General features: G+C 40.5%; 1 protein-coding gene across 4 annotated transcripts in view; it reads right to left on the bottom strand.

Moving 5' to 3' along the window:
• DNMBP (dynamin binding protein) overlaps positions 1 to 26,211 on the bottom strand; it is a 127,982-nt gene that overhangs the window by 60,988 nt on the left and 40,783 nt on the right. For 2 of the 4 annotated variants that reach the window (XM_060100855.1, XM_060100873.1), the window contains exons 2-4: positions 18,461 to 18,615; positions 16,821 to 16,943; positions 6,360 to 8,363 (exon numbers count right to left, since the gene is read on the bottom strand). In XM_060100855.1, coding sequence (XP_059956838.1) covers positions 6,360 to 8,363; positions 16,821 to 16,943; positions 18,461 to 18,605 — 2,272 coding nt within the window. In that variant the 5' untranslated portion in view covers positions 18,606 to 18,615. Of the gene's footprint in view, positions 1 to 6,359; positions 8,364 to 14,931; positions 14,985 to 16,820; positions 16,944 to 18,460; positions 18,616 to 19,889; positions 19,962 to 26,211 lie in introns of those variants that run through there. The other 2 variants (XM_060100864.1, XM_060100883.1) reach the window with 2 other exon arrangements.

The raw sequence follows: 26,211 nt of genomic DNA, 5'->3' as shown, positions 1-26,211 counted from the left end.
CACCAGGGAACTCAATTATTATTATATGCTTAAATTATTAAGCAATTTATTATTCTGAAGACTCCTTGGAATGCCTCAGGTATAAGAATTCTTTCCTAAACTAGTAAGGTACTGTGTTTTAGATATGGACTTCTACTTATTAATTAGCAACTCATTTGACCAGAAGCTCCTGGAAGGCAGACAACACATCTATGTTTATTACTATATATGCTGCCCTTAACACAGTGCCTGGCACATGGTAAAAACTTAACCAGCATTTGCTGGATGAATGAGTGATTGACTCGATACCATCCTGAAGCCTACAATGACATATCATTCCCCAACACACTATACTCACAAATGCCTCCTAGTATTCTACCCTGACTCTACATAATTCCAAACTTAAAACTCCTAATTCTCAGACATAGCCAAACACTAGCTTATCTAAAACTACTAATAATGGACTTTCTATTTCCAATAATTGAAGTTTAGGCCAACCATCTCACAGAAAGAAAGCTTAAAAAGTTAGACGAACTATTTAAAAATCTTAAAACTATCAACACAATGACAAGATGGTAGAGTACAGGCCAAAACCAAAAGGAAAACTAGAATCCAGAGAGGCAAATAACCACAGAAACTACAATGCCCTGGGGCATCTACCAGTCCCAGAAAACTCAGCTTTTGTTTCAATGGTCCTCTGGAGAGAAGAGGTCAATAACCCAAAGCCCAAAAGGCAAGGTAAGGAGTCTAAAAGGAGACCTTTTCTATAATAAGCTAAGATTCCAGAGACTCCTGAGAGAGAATCAGAACTGGACCAGCCCTCCTGCAAAATTACATCTCGGGCTCTAATACCTTCACCGTCCAAGGTACTTTAAGCCTTGAAATTAGTTTAAGGTGGAGGTGGACTGAGAATGATATCGTTTCCATGTGGGAATTCCTCCTCAGCATTGCTTAGGGAATTTACATGTCCTTCTGAATTGAAAGAAAAAAATCAGCAGAGAAATCTGGAAAAAAAGGAGAAAATACTATAATTCTCTGTGAGAATAAAGCTTAACAATAAATGTAGAGACATTACTGGTTTGAAAGAATCTACCAGTGTCAAGTTGAAAGCAAGAGCAGAAAATACTGACCCACAGAGTAAAGATTAAGGTTGGCCGGGACAAAAGTACATGGGAGAAAAGTGACTAGGATCTAATCAGTTAGTATTGTTTGTAACTGTTGCTATGTTATGAATGTGTTTATAAAGCATGTGTGTTCATGGCCCTGTGTGCTAACAGTGAGTCACTCTTGCAAATAAAATAAATACTAATAAGTTTATTTGCACAGTATATTTTATATAAACCTTGTAAGTGATGGTCCAAGAAATATCAAATTTTAGAAGTAAAATAAGCCCTTAAATTGGCAATTCTGACACATGATTCTGTGTAGCGTTGAATCTTGCTCAGAGGCAAATGTTCCATTATTTTAGTACTACTCAAAAAATGTTTGCTCAGTGTTTTCCAGTGTTTGTATTTGCTATAGGTTATAGTTCTTTGTAAGTATTTTAACAAGAGAAATGCAGAGAAGATGTGAATATTAATATTGAATCATTATGTTGTATTACCTGAAATTAACATCATATTGTATGTTAATTAGTTCAATTAAAAATTTTTTTAAAGATGTGAATATTGTCACAAATTTGAATTAGCAAAACAATATTGATTCCAATGGCAAAGTCAAAATCAGAGCAAGTAGACAAAATATTTTCACTTTTAAAAAAGAATATAAGAACACATATGTATAACTGAATCACTTTGCTGTACGGCAGAAATTAACACAACACTGTAAATCACCTATACTTCATTAAAATTTTAAAAAAAGAAATATTCAATGCAAAGAGTCGCTAGAAAATAAAAAAAGAAAACCTGTCTGTACAAAAAAAAAAAAAAAGAAAGATTATGAGCTTATGCAAAGCAACATGGACCCTAATGGCCCCACCTGAAGATGTTTTTGGATACATTCTTAACACTCAACCAACATCAAAGGAAACTTTTTTCTATGTCTGGAATATTAGTCACAAAACAAAGATTAATCCCATCAGATAGGGCAACTAATACGTTGTGTATTTAAAATTTTGTTTTAAAAATCACTTTAAATACTAAATATTTGTGGTATGATTTTACAGTTTTTAAATTATTTTTATTTAACATTTATTTTGTGTTAATATTCCCTTCTTTTAATGTTTTATATTATCAGATGTCTAGTATCATGTTAATTTTCTAATTTTGATAAATATTTTTGAGTTATGTAAGATATTAGGGTTAGGGGAACTCTACTATTTCTGCAACTTCTCTATAAATCCAAAATTATTTTAAAGTAAAAAGTAAAAAATAGGGACTTCCCTAGTGGTGCAGTGGTTAAGAATCCGCCTGCCAATGCAGGGGACACGGGTTCGAGCCCTGGGCTGGGAAGATCCCACGTGCCACAGAGCAACTAAGCCCGCGCGCCACAACTACTGAGCCTGTGCTCTGGAGCCCACGAGCCACAACTACTGAAGCCCGCGGCGCCTAGAGCCCGTGCTCTGCAACAAGAGAAGCCACCGCAATGAGACGCCCGCGCACCGCAACGAAGAGTAGCCCCCACTCGCCGCAACTATAGAAAGCCCTCGCGTAGCAACGAAGACCCAACGCACCCAAAAATAAATAAAATAAATTTAAAAGAAAAAAAAGTAAAAAATATTTCAAAGTTTATTATCAGGTAGAGAATAATTTTACATGTCATTAAAATATATAATCTCATAATATTTTGGTTCATAATAATAAAAAATTATGCATTTATTTCATATATGTGTGTATATATACATAAAATCTCTGAAACTTTTAGTATAATCCTAACACAGGAAAATTGTTCACTGTTGATTATTATAGGCATTACTGTTATTACTTAAGAACATGTAAATAAAAGAGTTTTTTTAAAATACAGATTAAGTTATAATTTCAGGAATTCCAATTTCTTGTTCCTGAATCTCAAAGATTACTATCCTTCAGGAATTTGGAAACATTAGCTGACCAGAAGCAGCTGACAGAAATAAGTGCAAATCCTCTCTGGAGACAGGTGTCTTCATCTCCGGTCTTAATGTTTTCCAAATACTATGACTAGCACACAGTAAAAGGTAACCAGACACACAAGGAGTCTAGACCACATGAACGAGAACCATGTGACACCAAAAACAGTCCCACTAAGACTTAAAATCTTGGAATTATCATATGCAGACTATAAAATAACTGTTCTTACCATAGGTAAAGAAAATAAAAAACAAGCTGAAAGATACCTACAGGAAACAGAAAACTATAAAAGGTAACATATCAGATTTGAAAAAAAAAATACAGCTTCTAGGAAATGAGTCCTCATGACGTCATAATTCCAGAGTTTTAAGGAGCAATATGAAGACTAGTATAAAGGCTATATATATTTAAGTGTGAGCTACATGTAAATCTATATACCATCCTATACTTAAATTGAATCCATTCAATGTATTCCCTGTTGATCTAACTAGATTCACACTTATATGCATAAGGTGGAGGTGAATGTAAACAAAAGCGTCATGTGTACCCTGCTCTAAAACCACCAAGCACAAACCAGAGCCCTCAGTTGACTACAGTTCAAATAAATAAAGCCATACCCTTTCTTCTTAAACTTAACTCTTGCAATTAGAAGTGCTTCTTAATTATATTTTCTTCTAATTTCTCAAAGCCCTATTAAATGCCTACCACGTGATAAGTGTAGCTAGGCATTTGTCCAAACATTTTCTTATTTAAAAAAAGAAGAAGAAAAAAAAAAAGAAGAAGAGGAAGGAGGAGCAATAGCTACAATAAAGAACCTAATTTTGGGTCTGGCACAGCACTGGACTATTTTGCTACCATTAACTATGTCTGACAAGGGGACCAGCATCTCAGCACCGACAGTCCTTAGCTCTGCAGTAGTCCAAGTTCAAAGTAACAATGGAGGAAGGAGATCTTTGAAAGTTCTGGAAGGTAGAGCAGGAACTTCAATTTCATTCAGTTAAACTAAATTCAATTCACCAAGTATTTACTGAGTCTACTACCTGTTGGACACTATACCAGGTGTGTGGGAAATGACAAACCAACTAATGTACAGTATCTGTCTTTCCATTAGGCTTAAAATTTTCATCGAGAGGCATATAAACAACTAAATACAATGTCAATCAGGATTAGATAAATACTGTATCAAAAGTTCTTTAAATCTTATGCCTTAAATTTCAAGGCTAGAGAGTGTATGGGACTGGATTGGAGGGGTAAAGCCTGGTGCTCAAACTGATTAATTCTGCCTCTTTCAAGGGACTGCTTATATTGCTGGATATACTTTTTATGAAGACAGAAAAAGATGACCTTAAGAGGAACTGTCAGTGATTTCAAGAAATAAGTAATTTCATCATACTAGCAATTGATACAAATAATACACCTATTGAAAAGCAATCAAGTCAATATTAATACAGCCAATGCTGTATTTGGTGAATGCAAATAAAGAAAAGTTTCCTGATTAAGACTATACACACCTACTGCAGGTCTTTCACAGCATTAAACTTTTAGAACTTAAAAAAAAAACAAAAAACATAGTAAGAACACCAGCTGAATTATTAGTCCTGAAAAAGGTCAATCGAATAAAAAAGAATACCAATTTCATCCCTCAGTACCAGTCCATTACTCCATATAGTCCTTTAAAAACACTGCACACTGTTTTTATGCATAGAAGACATAATCTTTCTCTGGAACACTACTAATTCTAATAAGTATCATTATTGAGAAATTTTTGCTACCTGGAATTTGGGAGAGTTTTGTTCTGTCACCTGTATATCTAATGCAAGAACAGTTTACAAGTATATCTCAAAACTTGTATGTATGGAAGGTGATGGAGAATCTGGGGCTTGCTATGGCTTTGAGGATGTAGCGCTGAGCCAAAGTTCCCTCAGGATTCCTTTTCAGGCACTCTGAAATCGTCGAGGTATCTGGCATTCCCCAAGAGTTCAGATACTCATATTAAATGAACACCCTCTTGAGGACATGTCTAGGTGCTCACCCTCATGCTTTACCTTGAGAGCAAATGTCACCACTGCCCTGTTGAGCACAAATGACCCAGGGGCCCAGTGATCTGGCTGGTCCCTAATTCATCACCCTGCATGTGCTCCAGGACACCCTCCCGGGGCCATGCCTCTGAGTTTGGAGTTCCCGCAGAACTGTGCCCACTTGCACAGCAATTCTTGCCTGAGCATATTTTAGACAGAGGTTTCCTCTCTTTCTGTAATCCGTCTGCTTTCTATCTTTCAGAAAATTACTCGATTTCTGGCCTTCTGATAATACTCTTTCTTCTTGGAATTTTTTATTATTATTTTTTCATTCACTTTTAGAGATCTAAAGGACAAGGGGAAGTTGGTATGTGTACCTGGTCTGCCATCTTGATTTGGTCTCTCTGGGCCACCATTACCTTGTTTTTATTTATTAGGATCCTGCAACTCCTAGATCCACGGAGTGCTTTTTATTATTGACTTTCCTAAGGACATGTAGGTTCAGAGCTCTCTGGCATGCATGCCAAAGGGCATGCAGTCATGCTCTCCTCAGGCCCTAGACCAGTTGCTATTATCTCACTCTTTTCTTCTTCCTACTTTATAAATTATTTCTCTTGATACGCTGGTGAATAGAAATGAAGTCTCCAGAGCCTGGTCACCCCCAAGTTAACAGACAGCATTTCAATTTTTGAATGTGCAAGGTGGGAAACAGTAAACCATAGATAGTAGTTAAAGACATGGGCTCAATGCCCGGTTCCCTTAGCAAGCTACTTAATCTCTACAAGTCTTGGTTTCCTCATCTATAAAGTAGCCATATGAATTAACCCGGTACCTTCAAGGTAGCTGTGAAGATTCTTTGTGGCAAATGCTTATTAATACATTAATAAATGTTTGTTATTATTATTATTATTGAAACTTAGTCCCTGGACCACAAAGATACGACATACCATTTTCTCATGAATCTTAGCCTGGAAGTCTTCAGTCCTGAGCAGAGTCTGGTTAAGGAAAGTTATATCTGGGGACTTCCATCTGCATAACTGCTATGGATGTCACAGAGGTACAGGAGGTATAAATGTCGCTGAGGTCTGAGCTTTTTTACCTGAGCAGCAAATGGAGTTAGGAGGCTACAGTGGTCATAGGATACATTCAGACAGAGCCATCTAATTGTGGTGACAGAGTGAGAAATTAGGTGATAAAAAGCAAACCATTCCTTAATTGTCCATCATAGATGGTAACATATCCCTAAAAACCTGGGTAGGCTGTTACTTGGACTTGTGGGTGTCCAGAAACAAGTATATACTATCTCCTCATCACTTACCTCTAAGTTGCTGGAGTTCCATGTTCAAACTCTCAATGTTACTCTCGTAGAACTCAAGATTCTCAGGGGTCTCTGCCCTTAGTGATTCCTCTTGCTTCTCCTCCAGCAGTAAGTTCAGCTCTTCTTGAGCCCTGCAGCACATATCCAAGTCCTGTTCCATCTCCTGAATCCTCACCAAGACTAAGGGACACTGGGAAGTCTGGTCCAAAGTCTTCTCCATGTTCTCAGGGCCCTCCTTTTCTAGGGTCTCCCAGCCAGGACGGTTACAAGTTAGGAGCTTGGGGGGTACTGCATTCGTTCTCTGCTGGGCTGAGGGAGGCAGGGGAGCGGGGCGAGAGGGTCGCATTGCTAAGGGTGGTTCCGGTCTCAGGCTCTGGTCCACTGGCAAAAGGGGAGGAGCGGATGCTGGAGTACAGGGACGGGGTGGCGGTGGCCTTAGAGCCTTTCTCCTCTCGGGCAGCTCCTGCTGGATGATTCGCTTCGAGGAACCTTGGAAAATATCCTTTTCAGAGTTAAAGTCCATGATTGAAAAGTGGCGCAAAATTGTATCTGGTTCTGTGCCGGGCCCTGACAAGCTCTTCTCAAACTCTACCAGTTGTTGTGTCAACTTAGAATCCAGGTCCGCGTTGCCGTCTCCCTGTGAAAGTGCCACTGCTTCCACAGCAGGTGCCCTGTCTTGCAGACCAGGCTTCATCTCTGCTCTCTCTGATGCAGAGCAAAAGCTGGAAGCATTTTCTTTGGGTGTGAGGTGCTTTTTCACACACCTCGCCATGCCCTGGAGCTGAGGGCTCAACTGGCTGGGTCTGACTGCCCTGGAGGCTAAACGAGAAAAGGTGCTATAAAGAGGTGGCACTGGCTTCTGAAGGGTTTTCGGCTGGGAGTATGTTCTTCTGGGAGGTAGGCTGGAGTAGTCTCTAGTCCTTGCTTCTAGAGGAAGAGGGTCAGAGTACTGGTTGGGGCGGGGGTTGCTTCCTCCTCCTATAGAATAATACTGGTTTTTCTGCAATTCGGGATGAAAAGGTACTGGAGTTTGGGACGCAACACCATTGACCACCTCTGAAGGATCCTTTGTGGAAGAGTATTTGGCAAGAAGCTGTTCGTGCCCTGAACCTGTGCTTCTTGGGGGCCCTTCTGTGGTGCCCACGTCCCAGTGAGAGTTTTTGTCTTCTTCATACTCAGAAGTCAGATGTTCCAGTGGGGAAGTGGATGTTTCAGAAATAACTGAGTTGGACTTCTCTGCTTTATACTCATGAGATTCATGTCTTTTTCCTTCCACTTCTAAGAAGTTCTCTGAACAATCCAAAGATGTGTCAGGGATGTTGGTGAGGCTGCTTTCCTGTGGCAGATCCATGGTTTCCTCCACCCTCGTTTGAGGACATAACTTTACAAAGCGGTAAGGAAAGATGCCTGTCCTGCCCTTCAGCGATCCTTCTAGCCAGCCATCTTCCAGGGTCCCCAGGATTCGGATTTTATCGCCTACTTCGAAATCCAACTCATTTGGCTCCAGGGCTTGGAATCTGTAGAGGGCAATCCCGTAGGTGCCTGGCTGCTCGCCTTCCTCTTCTGGCTGTCTCTCTTCTCCTGTGCTGGTATCTACTTCACCGTTAGTAATGCAGTCATCGCAATTTCCAGAACTTACTGACTCATCCACAGTCCTCAGGGGCCCCAAAAGCTCCACAAAACCTTCTGGAAAAATGCCTCTTCGACCCTCTAACTCCCCTTCAAACCAGCCTGGTTCAGGAACTCCAATAATGGTAATCACATCCCCTTCTCTGAAGTCCAGCTCCTCATCCAGCTGGGCAGAGAGCCCCATCAGTGCCCGGGCTTGTCCCATTGAATACTCGGGAATCTGGAGAAGGGCACTCTGTGAGTGCCACTGCCGACTCTGTGAGGAGAGGCAGAGCTCCCTGACACATGAGGATGGGAAGAAGCCCCGGGCACCCCAGCAGCTGCGGCCCTGCAGCCAGCCGGCAGTGGGAGTGCCATCGAGAACCACTAGGTCACCTGAAGAAAGAGAGAAGCAAAGATAATGACCTCGGTTATCACCTCAGCAGGATACTGGTATAACTAATAGTGCAACTCATCATCTTAAATAGCTACCAAATTCAAGGGAATATAAACCTAGAGTTTTAAGTGCATGAACACTTTTTGACAGTTTAGTGACAATATAGTGAACATTCCTGTAAACCCATGGTTTTCAAAATGTGGTCTGTGGAATCCTGGGGGTGGTCCCTAAGATCCTTTCAGAGGGTCTGTGAGGTCAAAACTATCATATTTTCTTCATACACTTCATATACTTCAGTCAAAACAATGTAACGTGGCAAACTGAATATAGATTCAAGTAAAAGAATCTCGATTTCTTCTATTAAACCAAATATTAAAGATTTATTTAGAATATATTAAAGAATATACATTCAAGTAAAAGAATCTAATTTTCTTCTATTAAACCAAATATCTGCAAAAATGCAAACCAATGTTACTCTTCTCACTAAATTTTTTTTGTTTAGGAAACTAGTTATTTTTCATAAACTGTTATGTTACTAATGCTGAGTTTTTAAAAATAAATTGATAATTTAAAAAATTTCTCAGCTTTAACAGCTAATATGGTAAATATCAATAGACTCACACAAGCAAGTGCTCTTTAGGGTCTCAAAAACTTCTACGAATGTAAAGGGATCCTAAGATCAAAAAGTTTGAGAAATGCTACTACCAGCAATAGTCTGTACCACTGGATTCATTTATATATGATGAAGAATATATTCATGGCCACTATAGTCCTTTGAATAGATGGATCTAATTTCTCACACTAAATTATATTCAATATCAAAAATCGAACAAAGAAAGAAATCTTCAGGAATGGGTTGGAAGTGCAGGGTATGGACAACAAACTGTTCATTTATTTTCTCCAGAGCCCTTTTTTTTCTTTTTTAAACATCTTTATTGGAGTATAATTGCTTTATAATGGTGTGTTAGTTTCTGCTTTATAACAAATTGAATCAGTTATACATATAACATATATCCCCATATCTCCTCCCTCTTGCCTCTCCCTCCCTCCCACCCCCCCATCCCACCCCTCTAGGTGGTCACAAAGCACCAAGCTGATCTCCCTGTGCTATGCGGCCGCTTCCCACTAGCTCAGTTTTACATTTGGTAGTGTGTATATATGTCCGTGCCACTCGCTCACTTTGTTAGAGCCCTTCTTGAACTATCCTTATCCTGAAAATACATCATAATGAAATCTTAGAAGAATGTCCTAGTAATCGGCAGTTTGTTTTTGAAAATAACCAGTAGTTCCAATATTATTTCAGGCTATCTTCACAAAATATAAGCTAAACAGTTAGCATCTGCCTTATTATTGAAGGAGGTGAGGCAAGGATTTGCCCCAGTTAAAAAATTACCCTATAGTTTTGCAGCAAATTGTTTTGCAGCAAACTTTTAATTATCTGATTATGAACTATTCATTTTGTAGATCATCAGTTTTAACTTTTTAAACTAGCTCCATGTTTCTAACTTCCTTTTGTCCTCTAATTTCTTCTCTCAAAATATTTATTCCATTCGTCACTTACTCTTTGCTACCTCATCCAACTCCCATCATCTCACTCTTTTAAACCTCGCCCCAGACACTGTCTCTTCCAGTCTACCAAATGATTCATGCCAAACTAAGATTACAAATGTACCCATTTCATCATATCCCTCCCCTGCTCTAACATTTACCATGAGGCATGAAGGCTTCGTCCTACTGCCTAAGGCTTCTACTCTAATAATCCTATTCTTACTACCTGAAATATATATATATATATATATATATATATATATATATATATATATATATATATTTTTTTTTTTTTTTTTTTTTGTGGCCTCTCCCATCGCGGAGCACAGGCTCCGGATGCACAGGCTCAGCGGCCATGGCTCACGGGCCCAGCCGCTCCGCGGCATATGGGATCCTCCCAGACGGGGGCACGAACCCGTATCCCCTGCATCGGCAGGCGGACTCTCAACCACTGCGCCACCAGGGAGGCCCCTGAAATATATTTTTAAAAAAAAGTTTGCTGTGGACACTCTCCAGAGAGGTTTAGTTAACTAAGCTACCAAAAGGCTACGTTTATGTTTTCACCTCACTGCAAACTGGTATTCACATCCAGTGACAACCTCCCTTTGCCCCATCCCCAGCTATCCAGTATTATCTCACCTCTGAGACCCTATTCCACACAAGGGGATTTTCATTGTCTCCTATAGAAGCCTCTCCATCTGAAACCTTAGCATGCTTCCCTGATAAACCTTAGAAGCCTACACACATCTTGGCCATCTGTAGCCTACTAAAGAAATTATCACTTATATCAACAATTTTGACACTTGTATTTTTATATACTACACAACTTCTAATGTAAGATTTTGCATTTACTGGTAGGCACCCAATACATTTTCACTGATTTCATACTGTTTTGCTTAGATGTCCCTGAAAATAGGGTCTTGGTCCTGTATTTCTATTTTCCTTTAATTTCTGATTCAATATCCATTGGTCAGAGCTTGGGGTCCTGAGAATTACAAGTGACTTTTTCCCCCATTAGTTCTAAGGCCATTCCATCAGGACCACAGAAGGAATTCACTGGAGACATGGCTACTGTGCAGACACAGTAGGTCTTTTGCTGATTAAGAATAAAAGCGTGGGCTTCCCTGGTGGCACAGTGGTTAAGAATGTGCCTGCCAGTGCAGGGGACATGGGTTTGAGCCCTGGTCCGGGAAGATCCCACATGCCGCAGAGCAACTAAGCCCGTGTGCTACAACTACTGAGCCTATGCTCTAAAGCCCACGTGACACAACTACTGAGCCCGCGTGACACAACTACTGAGCCCACGTGACACAACTACTGAAGCCCGCACGCCTAGAGCCTATGCTCCGCAACAAGAGAAGCCACCGCAATGAGAAGCCCACGTACCACAACAAAGAGTAGCCCCCACTAGCCAAAATTAGAGGAAGCCAGTGTGCAGCAACGAAGACCCAACGCAGCCAAAAATAAATAAATAAATTAAAAAAAAAGAAAAATAATAAAAGCGTGCCAAAACTCCCACTCTCCTGGCTTTGAAATGAACTGGCTTTCTTTCCTTCCTTTCTTTCTTTCTTCCTTCCTTCCTTCTTTCCTTCCTTCCTTTCTTCCTTCCTTCCTTCCTCCCTCCCTCCCTCCCTTTCGGCTGCATTGGGTCTTCATTGCGGGCTTTCTCTAGTTGCAGCGAGCAGGGGCTACTCTTCATTGCAGTGTGTGGGCTCCTCATTGCGGTGGCTTCTCTTGTTGTGGAGCACAGGCTCTAGGCACGCAGGCTCGGTAGCTGTGGCTCGCGGGCTCCAGAGTGCAGGCTCAGCAGTTGTGGTGCACGGGCTTAGTTGCTCCACGGCATGTGGGATCTTCCTGGACCAGGGATCGAACCCTTGTCCCCTGCATTGGCAGGCGGAGTCTTAACCACTGCGCCACCAGGGAGGTCCCTGAACTGGCTTTTTTTTTTTTTTTTTTTTTTTTTTCGCGGTATGCGGGCCTCTCACTGTTGTGGCCTCCCCCGTTGCGGAGCACAGGCTCCGGACGCGCAGGCTCCGGACGCGCAGGCTCCGGACGCGCAGGCTCAGCGGCCATGGCTCACGGGCCCAGCCGCTCCGCGGCATATGGGATCCTCCCAGACCGGGGCACGAACCCGTATCCCCTGCATCGGCAGGCGGACTCTCAACCACTTGCGCCACCAGGGAGGCCCCTGAACTGGCTTTTTTAAACCTGCAGAATTAGAATATATTCTTGTTTTTACCAAATCTTCATGAAACCCTTATAATAGGGTTTGTTTTCCTATTTTCAGTTGGGTGACTGTTTTTTTCCTTTCCTTCTTTTTTTTTCTTTTGGCCATGCTGCACGTCTTAGTTCCCTGACCAGGAATCAAACCCATGTCCCCTGCACTGGAAGCACAGAGTCTTAACCACTGGACTGCCAGGGAAGTCCGAAAACAATTTTGTTTGTTTTTATTTTGGCCGTGCCATGCGGCTTGCAGGGTCTCAGTTCCCCAACCAGGGATCGAACCCGATCCATGGCAATGAAATCCTGGAATCCTAACCACTAGGCCACCAGGGAACTCCCTGGGTGACTTTTGATAAGCTTTATTACCTGGCAGATTGTCATTCTGTTGATTATTTCTATATAATAAAGGTTTTTTTTTTTTTTTTAAGTCACAATTAAGGTCCTGAAAAGCACTTTAGAGATAATTTTGGTGAACACTTTTATTTTATAGCCCTGTTACTGAGTTTTTTGCATTCCTATGCCTTAGGAATAGAGGCTGCTTAGTGATCATTTCTAAACTTCAAAAACAACAATATGAGGAACTCCTGGAATAGAGTGACCAAATTTTGAAAACAAAAAAATAGGAAGTGGGGTGAGTCTTAGGGTCAGCCTGAGCCTTTTGCTTATGCACGATTAATCCCAGCCACCACGCTGCTTGTTTCTTCTGGTTAGATTTTTTTATTCGAACAAGAAATGCATTAAGAATAAGATGATAAGAAAGAATGAATGTCCTAGAATCTGAATATAAGTAGTTTGACCCTGCAGTATAAAGTCCCTCACTGAAATCTACTGCCCAGGGACTCTGTACTCTATGCAGACCGACCACTCTTTACCTGGGTTTCCACACGAGCCATATCAGAACCTTAATCCTGATATCTTACACACATGGCACCACAGATTTATGACACGAGTGCTCTAACTGATAAGTATCATTTATCTATCTATTTATTTGTAAATAAATTTATCAATTTAATTTTCATTGGTCTTTTCTGGGGGTTGAGAGGTGGCCTAGAAGCATGAGCTTATAGGCAAGGGATAAGCATTCTGTGTTGTGTCAGGCAATTAAATATTTCATCGCTCCCACTAATTTTTTTTCTCTCCTCTTTCTCTGTCTTTTCCTTGTTGTTTTGTTTTTGTTTTTTCCCTCTTTCCCCCTCTTTATTTTCTAGGACAGCACCTACTAAGATCTAAGAGACAAACTTGTTTCTGAATTTAAATGTAACTCAAAATACAGGGAACAGACCAAAACAAATGGAAAGCTTCGGGAAAAGGAGAAAGGGTGACACCTGCTGGAAGAGCCACCGGTGGTCTGGATTCGAAATAGAATCTCCCAGGGAAGATTTACATACACACAAAACTTCACATAATTATCAGGAAATAAGGTCCCCCGAAGCACATCCATGAACCCCAAGAATCCCAGGTTGAGAATAATAAAGTAGCTGATCTTTATCGAGTGCTTACCTCTGCCAGATGCGTTCCATGTATAACCTCATTTAATCCTCACAACTACCCTGATGTAGGTATTATTATTTGTAGACAAGGAAACTGAGGCCAAGAGAACTTAAGTAACTAGTACAGAATCACAGTTATTGAGTTGTGAAGTTGGATTTAAATCTAAGGCCATCAGAATTCTTATCCCCTAAACTATACTGCCTGCCCTAAATACACATATATTTTTAATAATATAATTTTAGAGTTAAAATATATAATTTTTTCTCTTACAAATCTCAATATTTCTGAAAGGTAAGTAAATAACAACTAAAGGCAGCATGGTAAAACAAAACAGATCTCAGGGCTTCCCTGGTGGCGCAGTGGTTGGGAGTCCGCCTGCCGATGCAGGGGACACGGGTTTGTGCCCCGGTCCGGGAGGATCCCGCGTGCCGCGGAGCGGCTGGGCCCGTGAGCCAGGGCCGCTGGGCCTGCACGTCCGGAGCCTGTGCTCCGCAACGGGAGAGGCCACAGCAGTGAGAGGCCCGCGTACCGCAAAACAAAAAAAAAAACAAAAAACCCCCAAAAAAACAGATCTCAAACATTATCCCACATGCTCTTAAAGGTTGCCAAATCCCTCCTGACATATATTAAATCACAGAAGAGGAGAAGCTTCACTGCTACACTGAAGGACCAAAGGAAAGGCAAAGAAACAACAGGGAACTGGATTAATAGTACTAGAGGACAGGGATAAAGGAGTGTATATACTCATGAGCGGAGACACTGATCTAATGGAAAAAGCAGAAGGGCCATTTTCAGTCTAAGAAGTAGACGGGCCATTCCAAGCAGTAGACCTAGATTCAAGTCATAAACTATATATAGTATAAAACAATACTTTCATTTTTTTTAGTGATTTTGTTTCTAACTAGTAAAATATCTGTTATACATATAGAAAACAAGAGGAATTAAAATCATTTCTGTGTCTCAAGCTAAACTTCCTAGAAAAAGACAAATTGTATAGATACACCTACTTTCGTCATCCTCAAAGGCTCTATTATGTTCAAATCGGAAGACATACAGAGCTAAAATATGTGAACAGCATAGAAGGAAAGAGAGCTGAATAGTCAATGTGTTTACTGGCAGCACAGTATCACAGAAGATAAAACCACTAATAATTAGTACATCTCTTTCTATTCTCTCTTTTCCAATGTATCCCCCCTGCCCTGCATCCTCTTCTTTTGAGCTCTGCTTATGTTTTTCAGCTCCCCAGCCTTAACTTGTTAAAAGATAGTCAAGATAAGATCTACAGACTCCAGGACCCAGCCTGACCTTCAGTCAGTCTTGGTAGAGGTGACTTGTGGCTGAAAGGTCCACACCAGGGTTTTCCTGAGAATCTCACATGGCTCTGGGATTCCTGAGGTGGATTTTAACTTCAAATCAAGTTCAGAACACATCAGTCCAGTCTTCCCAGGAGAGGCATTCAGCAGAAAATCTGTTTGATACCTAAGACTTGACTATGCAAGATATATTATGAAGCAAAAAAACTAATTCCAGAAGCCACTTCCTCAAATTCCTCAAATGTTGTAGACATACTGTATATTCCCACAGAGTACACTGTTATACACAGTATTTGCTCCAGGAACCAGGTGCAGGAAAAAACAATGCCAGGCCACCCACATCCTCTGCACAGCTCTGGTGGAAGCCACTGTGCCTTGGCTTCCACCAGACCCTCTGACTGGTCTGACGTGGACTCAGCCCTCCTATGGGAGAGCTGTGAGTAGGGACAGATGAGGCTCCCTACTATAATATCTTCATCTATTTCTGTCTGTCTTCCCAACGCGGATTAGCAAAAAAGCACACAGAACAGAGGTAGAGGCTTAGTGTAAAGTGAAGGCAAGAAACTCTGAAAGCTGATTTTGAGGATTAAGGTCAAAGCCCAATATTCCTTTCTTCTCACTGAGTAAGGGTTAGGGACTTTGCTAGGTCTCTCTCCCCACCTCTGCACTCTCTCTCTCCCATATGTGTACACGGTTTAAGAAATTAAGCCTATCCCTTTAGTGCCATACTCGAAAGAGTAAGTAACAATAATAATAACATACCTAATAAATTATACAATTGTGATGACTGTTGTGAGTCATCATAAAATTGCACTGATCATAAGCTTCAGTTTGTGGAACACTACTGGCTTCTGTGCTTATGCAGAAATGTATGGACTTAATCTTAAGTACATGTGCCGAAACGGTTTAGTCACTCTTTAGACATTCATATGTCTATCAGAGTGTAAGAAGTGAGAAATACTTGGAATATCACTGAGACATGGCTATGACCATCCGTTTTAAACCACTTCCTTTTAAACTGGTTCTGATGAGAACTTTAATAACATTATCTAATAGTTGAATAGCAAAGGGGCTGTTTTGCATCTCTCTCTTAATTTGCATACCGTAATTCCTGCTCTACTATTATGCATTAATAAATAGTATGTTGTTAGCAAAGTCAGATCAATTTTTATGGGAAAAAAAGATAACTGTAGTCTGAAGTGTAGCTATAACCTGGGGCAGTAGAAAGAGAATACTGGACTTACAAATAATCAGGTGATGTAACTTCACATTCTGAGGCCAAAACTTCTCAACTGCAGGTAACATTCTTTGAATCTCATTCGCATTATTATTATCATTTTTTTTTTTTTTTGGTAAGTGGAGGAAGTCATTTTCATTATTTTTTTAATTTTTTAATTTTTTTTTTTTGCGGTACGCAGGCCTCTCACTGTTGTGGCCTCTGCCATTGCGGAGCACAGGCTCCGGACGTGCAGGCTCAGCGGCCATGGCTCACGGGGCTAGCCGCTCCCCGGCATGTGGGATCTTCCTGGACCGGGGCACGAACCCGTGGCCCCTGCATCGGCATGCAGACTCTCAACCACTGCGCCGCCAGGGAAGCCCTTCATTATTTTTTAAATGCAGTTAATAATACCCACTTTGCTACCTGCCAGGTCTGTGCTGAGAATGAAATGAGAATGTATTTGTGAGAAAAAATGCTGTGGAAATTATGAAATGCTACTCAAATATAAGGCACTATTATTGTCAGCACTATCTTGGTATTATTGAAGACTCTCTAGAGGTTAGTCACTTATAAAAATTCAAAAAAAAAAAGATCTAGTTGTCAAAACGGACTGACTCCACCAATCTTATTTTAAACAGTCTACTCTTGGATGATCAACTTACCTCGATGGAGGGAAAGGCTGTTCAATTCTAGGGATGTAAATTCACAGATACAGACAAACAGTCTCTCGCCCTCTTTTAGACTGGGAATGGTAACAACTTCCACAAAACTGCTGGGGAACTGTCCTGAAAATAAAAGCAAACATTTCCAGTATTAAAATTCCTTTTTTCTGTCTGTGTACCAGGACAAAAAACTTTTTTCTGAGCCCATTTATAAACCCTGAATTGAAAACTCACTGAGCACTCATCACTGGAGAATATATTGTAGAAAACATGCAGTGCACAAAATTAGGTGCATGCAGAACACAGAGAGTGCAATTCAATTCAATGAGCATTTACTGGGTGTCACTCTATCAAAGGCACACTGCAGAGGGGAAAATGAGTAAGACAGTCTTGGCCCTAAAAGATCTTAAAATTTGATTCAGACATAAAATCTAATTCAGACATAAACAATAATTCAGTTTGAAATCCAGTGTCACATCCTAGCTACACAAATTGCTATGGAAGTTCAGAGAAGGTGGGAAATGGGTCAGGAAGAAAATGAAAAATTTTATGAAAAAGACTACAGTTGAATCTGAAGATTGGCAGGTTTTTAACAAGTAATACTAGACAAACAGGGCCTGTCAGGTGGAATGCATCGGAAGGTTTAGTTGATTCCACCTTCTAACTATCTCTTGCATCTGTCCACTTATCTCCAGATTCACCACCTCGGTCCAAACCATCAGCACCTCTCACCTGGATTACTGCAACCACTTCCCATCCCACCTCCCTGCCTTTGGCTTTGCCCTTTCCTATCATTCTTCAGTCTGCAGCATCGAGCTTTCTAAAAGACAAATCTGATTGTGCTTAAAGCACGTTTACAGTATCCTGTTTCCATAACTCCTTTCCATGGCATGCGCTGTCCTCCATGATCTAGCTTCTGCTCATCTCCCCATGCCATCTCCCCCGGCTCAACCATTCACACTTCATGCCAGACTGAACTTTCTCAGTCCTTCCACATTCTTTCTCTCTCATTCCAGGGCCTCTGAATAAGCAATTCTCTCCGCCTATCCTCTTTGCCTTGCTAACTCCTACTCATCATTTTTATGTCAGCTGAGATGTCACTTCTACTGGGAAATAATCTATTATCTCCCAAATGTGGCTTAAGTAACAATAAGAGTCTGTTCTAAGGACTGTATGATATACTCCAGCCCAGATTTCCATAAATATATATAAGTTAAAGATTGGATTTAACATAGATGCATAGTGCAGGGGAAAAACTTCCAGCCTTCCCCTCACAAATTCATGAAATAAACTGGGGCTAACATGTTTTCAAGAATAGAAAAAAGGAAACCAAGTGCATGAAAAGTGGGTGTTAAGTGCATCTAGGGTAGAGGGCAGATTTAATAAATTTAGGACACCCACGAATCTAGGAGGGCAGCTGGTACCTAACCATGTCAACCTTTTAAAGGAACCAGTAAGGAGAGATGCAGTGATAACAGACATTCTCTCCTTGCTGGTAGAAACCACAGTAAACACACACAGAAAACACAAAAGGATCTGAAGTGTATTTATTGGGCTTCCCATTAAACCTTTATTTTTAATATGGAAAGAAGGGAGGGTCTGTGGTCTATTTTGTACGTGAGGAATTATGAACCTCTTACCTGTCACATCCTCTTTCTTTCCTAGAAGCCAAAATTCATCCACCACTGCCAACACCTCAATAACATCTCCCACAAAGAGCGGCAGTTCTTCTGATACGCTAGGGCAGAAGTCAAAGATGGCTCGAACCACTGAGCCAGCCTCCATCTTTTATAACCTGGAAAGAAAGGTCAAAAGAAATGGGAAAACATAAGTATTTAAGACACTGTAATATAGTTTGGTATCTTGAGAATTATCATTAAGATATAAAGTATCCTATTAATAATAAATTATTATTAGGATATAAAGTATATATGACTACTTATAATGAAGTCAAAGCTAAGTAAATAAGAAGTCTGTACTTTAAAAAAAATCAAAATACTGTCTCATTTCTTTAAAAACAATGATTTCTTCATACGTTTTCATTTAATTCTCCAAGTCATTCTGGAATTGAAAAAAAAAAAGTGACCTATAGCTATGTGGAATAGAAAACATGCAACTTGGAAATGCAGACTTTCCAATATGCTTGAAGAAGGCAACATGGGAATTAACATTTTTAAGGTACCAGGCAAGAGGGTACTCTTAAAATATGGTATTTAAAAAGTAGGGATTTTAAATATGGCATTTCATCTATTCCCCATAACTATCTTTTTTGCTTATCTTTTTCCCTTTGTATTTCCACATGTATTTTATTTATTTAATTTTTTCTTCAAGTTTTATTGAGATATAATTGGCATACAGCTCTGTATAAGTTTAAGGTACAAAGCATAATGATCTGACTTACATACAACATGAAGTGATGATCACAATAAGTTTAGTGAATGTCCATCATCTCATACAGAAACAAAATGAAAGAAAAAGAAAAAAATGTATTTTTCCTTATGAGGATGGCTCTTAGGATTTACCCTCTTAACAACTTTCATACATAACATATAGCTGTGTTAATTATATTGATCATGCTGTACATGACACCCCTAGTACTTATTTATCTTATAACTGGGAGTTTATACCTTTTGACTGTCTTTGACCAATTCCCGCCCCTCCACCCGCCCAGCCTCTGGTACCCACAAATCTGATCTTTTTTTCCATGAGTTTGTTTATTTTTGAAGTATAGTTGACCTACAACACTGTCAGTTCCTGTTACACAACTTAGCGATTCAATATTTCTATGCATTTCAAAATGATCACCACGATAAGTCTAGTTATATGTCACCATACAGATATTAGTTATTAACTATATTCCCCACTATACCGTGACTTTTTTATTTTACAACTGGAGGTTACGTCTTAAACTCTCTCACCTATTTCTTTCCTCCCCTCACCCCCCTTCCTTCTGGCAACCACCTGTTTGTTCTTTGTATCTATGACTTTTTTTGTTTTATGTTTGTTCATTTGTTTTTTAGATTCCACATATAAGTGAAATCATACAGTATTTGTCTTTCTCTGACTTACTCATTTAGCAGAACACCCTCTAGGTCCATCCATGTTATTGAAAATGACAAGATTCTTTTTTTATGAATAATATTCCATTGGCATGGAATATTCCATTCCATCTTCTTCATCCATTCATCTATTAATGGGCACTAAGCTTGCTTCCATAGCTTTTGTAAATAATGCTGCAATGAACACAGGTATACATGTATCTTTCTGAATTAGCTTTCTTCAGATAAATGCCCAGGAGTGGAATTGCTAGATCATATGGTAGTCCTATTTTTAATTTTGTGAGGAAACTCCGTACTGTTTTCCATAGTGTTTGTACTAATTTACATTCCCACCAACAGTGCATAAGGTTTCCCTTTTCTCCATATCCTCGCCCACACTTGTTATTTACTATCTTTAACAGCCAATCCGACAGGTATGAGATGGCATCTCATTGTAGTTTTTATTTGCATTTCCTTCATGTGCCTGTTGGCCACCTGTATGCCTTCTTTGGAAAAATGTCTAGATCCTCTGCCTGTTTTTTAATAGGGTTGCTTGTTTTTTTGATGTTGAGTTGGATATATCATTTGCAAATATCTTCTCCCATTCAGTACGTGGCGTTTTCGTTTTGTTGACAGTTTCCTTTGCTGTACAAAAGCTTTTTTTTTTAATATAAATTTATTTTATTTATTTTATTTTTGGCTGCATTGGGTCTTGTTGCTGCGTGCGGGCTTTCTCTAGTTGCAGCGAGTGGGGGCTGCTCTTTGCTGCGGTGCACGGGCTTCTCACTGCGGTGGCTTCTCTTGTTTCAGAGCATGGGCTCTAGGTGTGCAGGCTTCAGTAGTTGTGGCACACAGGCTCAGTAGTTGTGGCTCACAGGCTCTAGAGCGCAGGCTCAGTCGTTGTGGTGCACAGGCTTAGTTGCTCCACGGCATGTGGGATCCTCCTGGACCAGGGCTCGAACTCGTGTCCCCTGCATTGGCAGGTGGACTCTCAACCACTGGGGGAAGTGATTGAGAGCTTTTTAATTTGGTGTAGTCCCTCCCCACAGCTATCTTAAAGATGAGGGTACTGAGGCTCAGCAAGTTAGAAAATTTGTTCAAGATCACAGAGCTTACAGCAGCAGGGCCAGGATTCAGATTGAGTGCATTCCGGCCTCTACCTACTGAGACTGTGCCTGTAAAAAAAAAACAGTTTGACCTGAAGAACAGCAGCAGGACCATACCTCAGTGGCCCAGATTTAAAATGCATTGAAAAAGACAAATCCATAAAAAGAATAAGAAAAGGCTATGTAGATGGCGCCTCCAGACAAGCTTTAGTACACTATACCAGATCAAGAATGTGTTTTCGGGGGCTTCCCTGGTGGCGCAGTGGTTGAGAGTCCGCCTGCTGATGCAGGGGACACGGGTTCATGCCCTGGTCCAGGAGGATCCCACATGCCACGGAGTGGCTGGGCCCGTGAGCCATGGCCGCTGAGCCTGCATGTCCGGAGGCTGTGCTCCGCAACGGGAGAGGCCACAACAGTGAGAGGACTGCATACTGGAAAAAAAAAAAAAAAGTGTTTTCAGTTCAAAGACGCCTACGGCCCAAACTTGCATACTATCTTATGGTGTCTGTGCTGTAATAAGACAATGTGTCTGTTACTTTGTGTCAAGGGAGCCTAAGGACATGTTAAGCAATAGAAAGGGAGGCAATAAATAGAGGGCATATGCCATCAGCCATGATTACCTTCAGCCATGATTACCTTACACTTCTCCAAGGTCTTTTGCAAGGAGTGGCAGAAGACCTCCAGAGTGTCCAGGCCCCAAGCCTATTTTTCTTTATTTGCCTCAAGTATCATTTGGTGTTGGTAGAGATGAGGATTCTAATTTTCATCTCACATATAACTATAAACAACAACAAAAAGCACTAAATGCCTAATTACAAAAAAGGATAGTTACAGCTTTAAGTTTACAGTCTACGAATGATGTGGACATTTAGGCACAAAATAAACTGTTCAGTCTGTTAATGTGAAAATTTTAATGGCACATGCAACACACATATTACATATTTAATTTGAACTGTTGAGTAAAAAGAGCTTATCTTTGCGTTACTGAAACTTTTTTTCCTATAATGAGATGACTTGGGTACACAATGGAGAAGAGAAGTAGCTAGTACCATTCCCCACATCCTCTCCCACCACATATTTTCTTTAAGTATTAAAAAATAGAGAGAGTTAAAATCACACACTGAGGAGGCAGCATAATGTGAATGCAAAGTACGAGGCTCCTTGAGTCAGAGAAATCAAGGTTCAAATCCCAGCTCCACTAGTTATTAGATTTTTCACCTTGGATATATTACTTAAACTCTTTGGGCTTCAGCTTCCTTTTTCAGAAAAATGGAGATAATCATACTTTCATAATAATCATCAAGAGGATGATCATAATGATAAAAATAATTATACTAATGCCTAACATTTATTGAGCACTTACTATGTGCCATGCATTGTACTATGAATTCCCTCATTGAGTTCTCACAACAACCCTATTGTATATAATTGGTTCCCACTTTGCAAGTGAGGATACAAGCTCAGAGAGTTTATATAACCTGTCCAGGTCACAAAGTCAGTCGGACATGGAAAAGGAACCCAGATCTGCCTGTCTCCAAAGCCTTAACCAGTATACTAATAGTGTGAAAGGACCTAAGCCAGCACCTAGGTGCTCAATAAATGTTAGCAGTTATTACTAAACATTCTCATAATCAGCTACAAGATCAAATGTGTGCCACCAATACAGCATCACCAGAATGTGGTATTTCAAGTATATAAACACTACAGAATTTACCATTTCAACACATCAAAACATGGTTAACTTTGACCATGTTTTAAAATAGGCACATTATATACACCCTTGCCTTCTTCAGTAGAACAAAAGACACTGAACATGAACTTAGTAAGTTCATTATTAAGACCATACCTTACTGTACTCTGCTGTAATACAAAATACCACTTCTATGTAACTTTTAGGTCTTTCTCTTTCAATGTCAGCTTTCCCTTTGCTATCACTTTATTTCCTCAGTCAACTTTTCTACCTCTTTCTAGATTGTTGTTTATAATCTGCTGGGGGGTGGGAGGAGCACACACACCCCACCAAAATTATTTAAAGTTTCCAGATAAATAAAAAGTAAACATGCGCCAAATGAGAGGCTAACAAACTCTTCTGCAGTGGTAAAGTACATGTGGTAGTGTTAGAGTCCTTCAACAGTTATTTTTTATGTGCTCTGAGGCCCCTTTCTTATTTTCTGGCTGTCTTCCAGACAGCTGAAGTTGCCAGATGTCAAATTTCCACATAAGGGTGGTGTCATAAATATTTTTCCCTAAAACAAACAATATTTTTCAAAACCCTTAGCCATCTATGTTATTAAAACAACTCCTCAAGGTTGAGCCAGGTAGATATTATTTTCCTTCTACCACTGTATTTTCTCAAATTCCATCTCACTATCAGACTAAATATATACCTCATTATCTAAAGTATCAAGTAAAGAATTAGCATAAGCCCCACAGGATAACTTAAGAGACCTACCCTGTTACATGGAGGAGTAACTTTTGTTATTTGAAAGAGTTAAAGCTTCTCCCTGAGAACCTTCCTGCTTTACCAGAATATGACTCAGAAGCAGAGGAGGGTCTGGCTCAATAAATACTTTTACTGACTGACCTCCTACCCTATTGGAAGGAGTGCGTAATCGCTGAGGAATACACACCCTGGAAGGGTGATGAAATCAGAGCCTGGCTAAACTACATGATTTGTGGGTGAGACCACAGAGGAGATCTTTATGTCCTCTGTTTTATGTGGAATATCATGAATTTCATCTGTCTTCTCTGTATACACTATAAAAAGCAACAGTTATTGTTTTTGTCTGGGCCATTTTAGAAGCCGGGACTGGGAATTCCCTGGTAGTCCAGTGGTTAGGAGTCAGTGCTTTCACTGCCGTGACCCGGGTTCAATCCCTGGTCAGGGAACTAAGATCCTGCAAGCCACACAGTGCAGCCAAAACAAAAAACAGGGCTTCCTTGGTGGCGCAGTGGTTGAGAGTCCGCCTGCCAATGCAGGGGACACGGGTTCGTGCCCTGGTCCAGGAAGATCCCACATGCCGCGGAGCGGCTGGGCCGTGAGCCACGGCCGCTGAGCCTGCGCGTCCGGAGCCTGTGCTCCGCAAGGGGAGAGGACACAACAGTGAGAGGCCCGTGTACAGCTAAAAAAAAAAAAAAAAGAAAGAAAAAGAAAGAAAAAACAAACCATAAAAAACCCCCAGAACATATATTTTGAAACTCAATCATAACTAGCTTATATATGAACTGTTCCACCAACTTCAGATGGAAGTAAAAAGAACTACATTGGAAATCAGAAAGCAGATGGGCTTGAGAGAAAGCAGAGGAAATAAATGCCTGTATGGCATAAAGTCTGGGACATCAGAAAGTTTGCTATGAAAACAACGCTTCTTCTCTTGCTGGTGAATGCCAGCCCTTCCACCTTTGCAGAGTCACTGCATTTGAGGTGTAAAGACCCTTCATTCTTCAAACCCTTACAGGACGTAAAACTCTATGAAGGAGGAGATTTCTGTCTGTTTTGTTCACTGGTCTGGAGTAATGCTCAATGAGTAATTTTTGGTGAGCAAATGATTTATTGAACTTTAGGAAAATACATGGAACTGTTCATATCAAAATCTCTACTTCCACTTACCTGAAACTAAAGTAACCATCTCTTCTCCACAGTTTTACCTTCCAGCTTGAGTAACAGTGTCATATAAATCTTTCAGATCAAACATTAAAATCTTGCACTTCTTCATCCTCTACAGCCCACACACAGAAGGCTCAGCTCTCTGGCAAAGAGCTAAACCAGAACCAGAGTTCAGGTCTGTTTGACTCCAATGCCCATGTTCTTTTTACTATAAATGTTACTTCTCTTAAATCTCACTGGTTCTTCCTCCAAAATCTCTAGATTTCCTTTTTCCTCTCCTTAGTTCTCCGATACTGTATTATGAAAATCTTCAAACAGCCAAGTTGAAAGAATTTTACCCCCACCACCTACAGTCTACCATTAACAGGGTACCGCAGCCACTTTATCACATATCATCTCTCTCTTTATCCATTTATCAATCCATGTTATTTTTTGATGCATTTCAAATATTTTTTATTTTATCTTTGATGCATTGCAAAATAAAGCACAGACATGTCCCCCAGTACTTCAACATATGTCTTAACTAGAGTTTATTATTTGTTTACAGTTTGTTTTCTTTTTGGAAAGTACCATTTTCCTCTCTTCTTGGCTAAAGATACAATTCTTTTCTCCCCACTCATCTGTCAGTGAACCTGGTTAATCTTTTAAACTGTCAATCTTTACATATTAAACAGTTGCTAAGAATTTACAAGGTTTTCCTACTCTCTATAATTCATTCACATATTCAACAAATATTAATCAAGTCAAACAGAGTCAATCAAATTCCCATGCAGGGCTTCCCTGGTGGCGCAGTGGTTGAGAGTCTGCCTGCTGATGCAGGGGACACGGGTTCGTGCCCCGGTCTGGGAAGATCCCACATGCCGTGGAGTGGCTGGGCCTGTGAGCCATGGCCGCTGAGCCTGTGCTCTGCAACGGGAGAGGCCACAACAGTGAGAGGCCCATGTACCGCAAAAAAAAAAAAAAAAAAAAAAAAAATTCCCATGCAGGCTAAAAATTTGGCTCTGCTGGGTAGACTAATCATTTGATGACCCTTTAACCCCATATTCTTTAAATATTTATTCTCTAATTCTGTTGGTGACTGACAGGAGCATTTAAACTCTCCTCTATTGTCCTAAGCAACTCAACTCCTATCCCAAGGTATCCACCCTACACAGGACAAAATAAGACCCTGCAGATAACCTGACCACTCAGGCTTATCTTTCAATGAGGGAGAGATCTAGAGAGCAGACAACTGTTGTGTTTTTTTTTTGGCTGTGTTTGGTCTTTATTGCTGTGCATGGGCTTTCTCTAGTTGCAGCAAGCAGGGGCTACTCTTCATTGTGGTGTGTGGGCTTCTCATTGCAGTGGCTTCTCTTGCTGCAGAGCATGTGCTCTAGGCGCACAGGCTTCAGTAGTTGTGGCTTGTGGGATCTAGAGCACAGGCTCAGTAGTTGTGGCGCGTGGGCTTAGTTGCTCGGTAGCATGTGGGGTCTTCCCGGACCAGGAATCGAATCCATGTCCCGTGCATTGGCAGGCGGATTCTTTTTTTTTTTTTTTTAACATCTTTATTGGAGTATAACTGCTTTACAATGGGTGTTAGTTTCTGCTTTATGACAAAGTGAATCAGCTATGCATATACATATATCTCCGTATCTCCTCCC

The sequence above is a fragment of the Mesoplodon densirostris genome, chromosome 1 (genome assembly GCF_025265405.1).
Source record: "Mesoplodon densirostris isolate mMesDen1 chromosome 1, mMesDen1 primary haplotype, whole genome shotgun sequence".
NCBI lineage: Eukaryota > Metazoa > Chordata > Mammalia > Artiodactyla > Ziphiidae > Mesoplodon > Mesoplodon densirostris.
The sequence above is the reverse complement of the archived record's forward strand: the minus strand, read 5'-3'. Positions and strand labels throughout refer to the sequence as shown.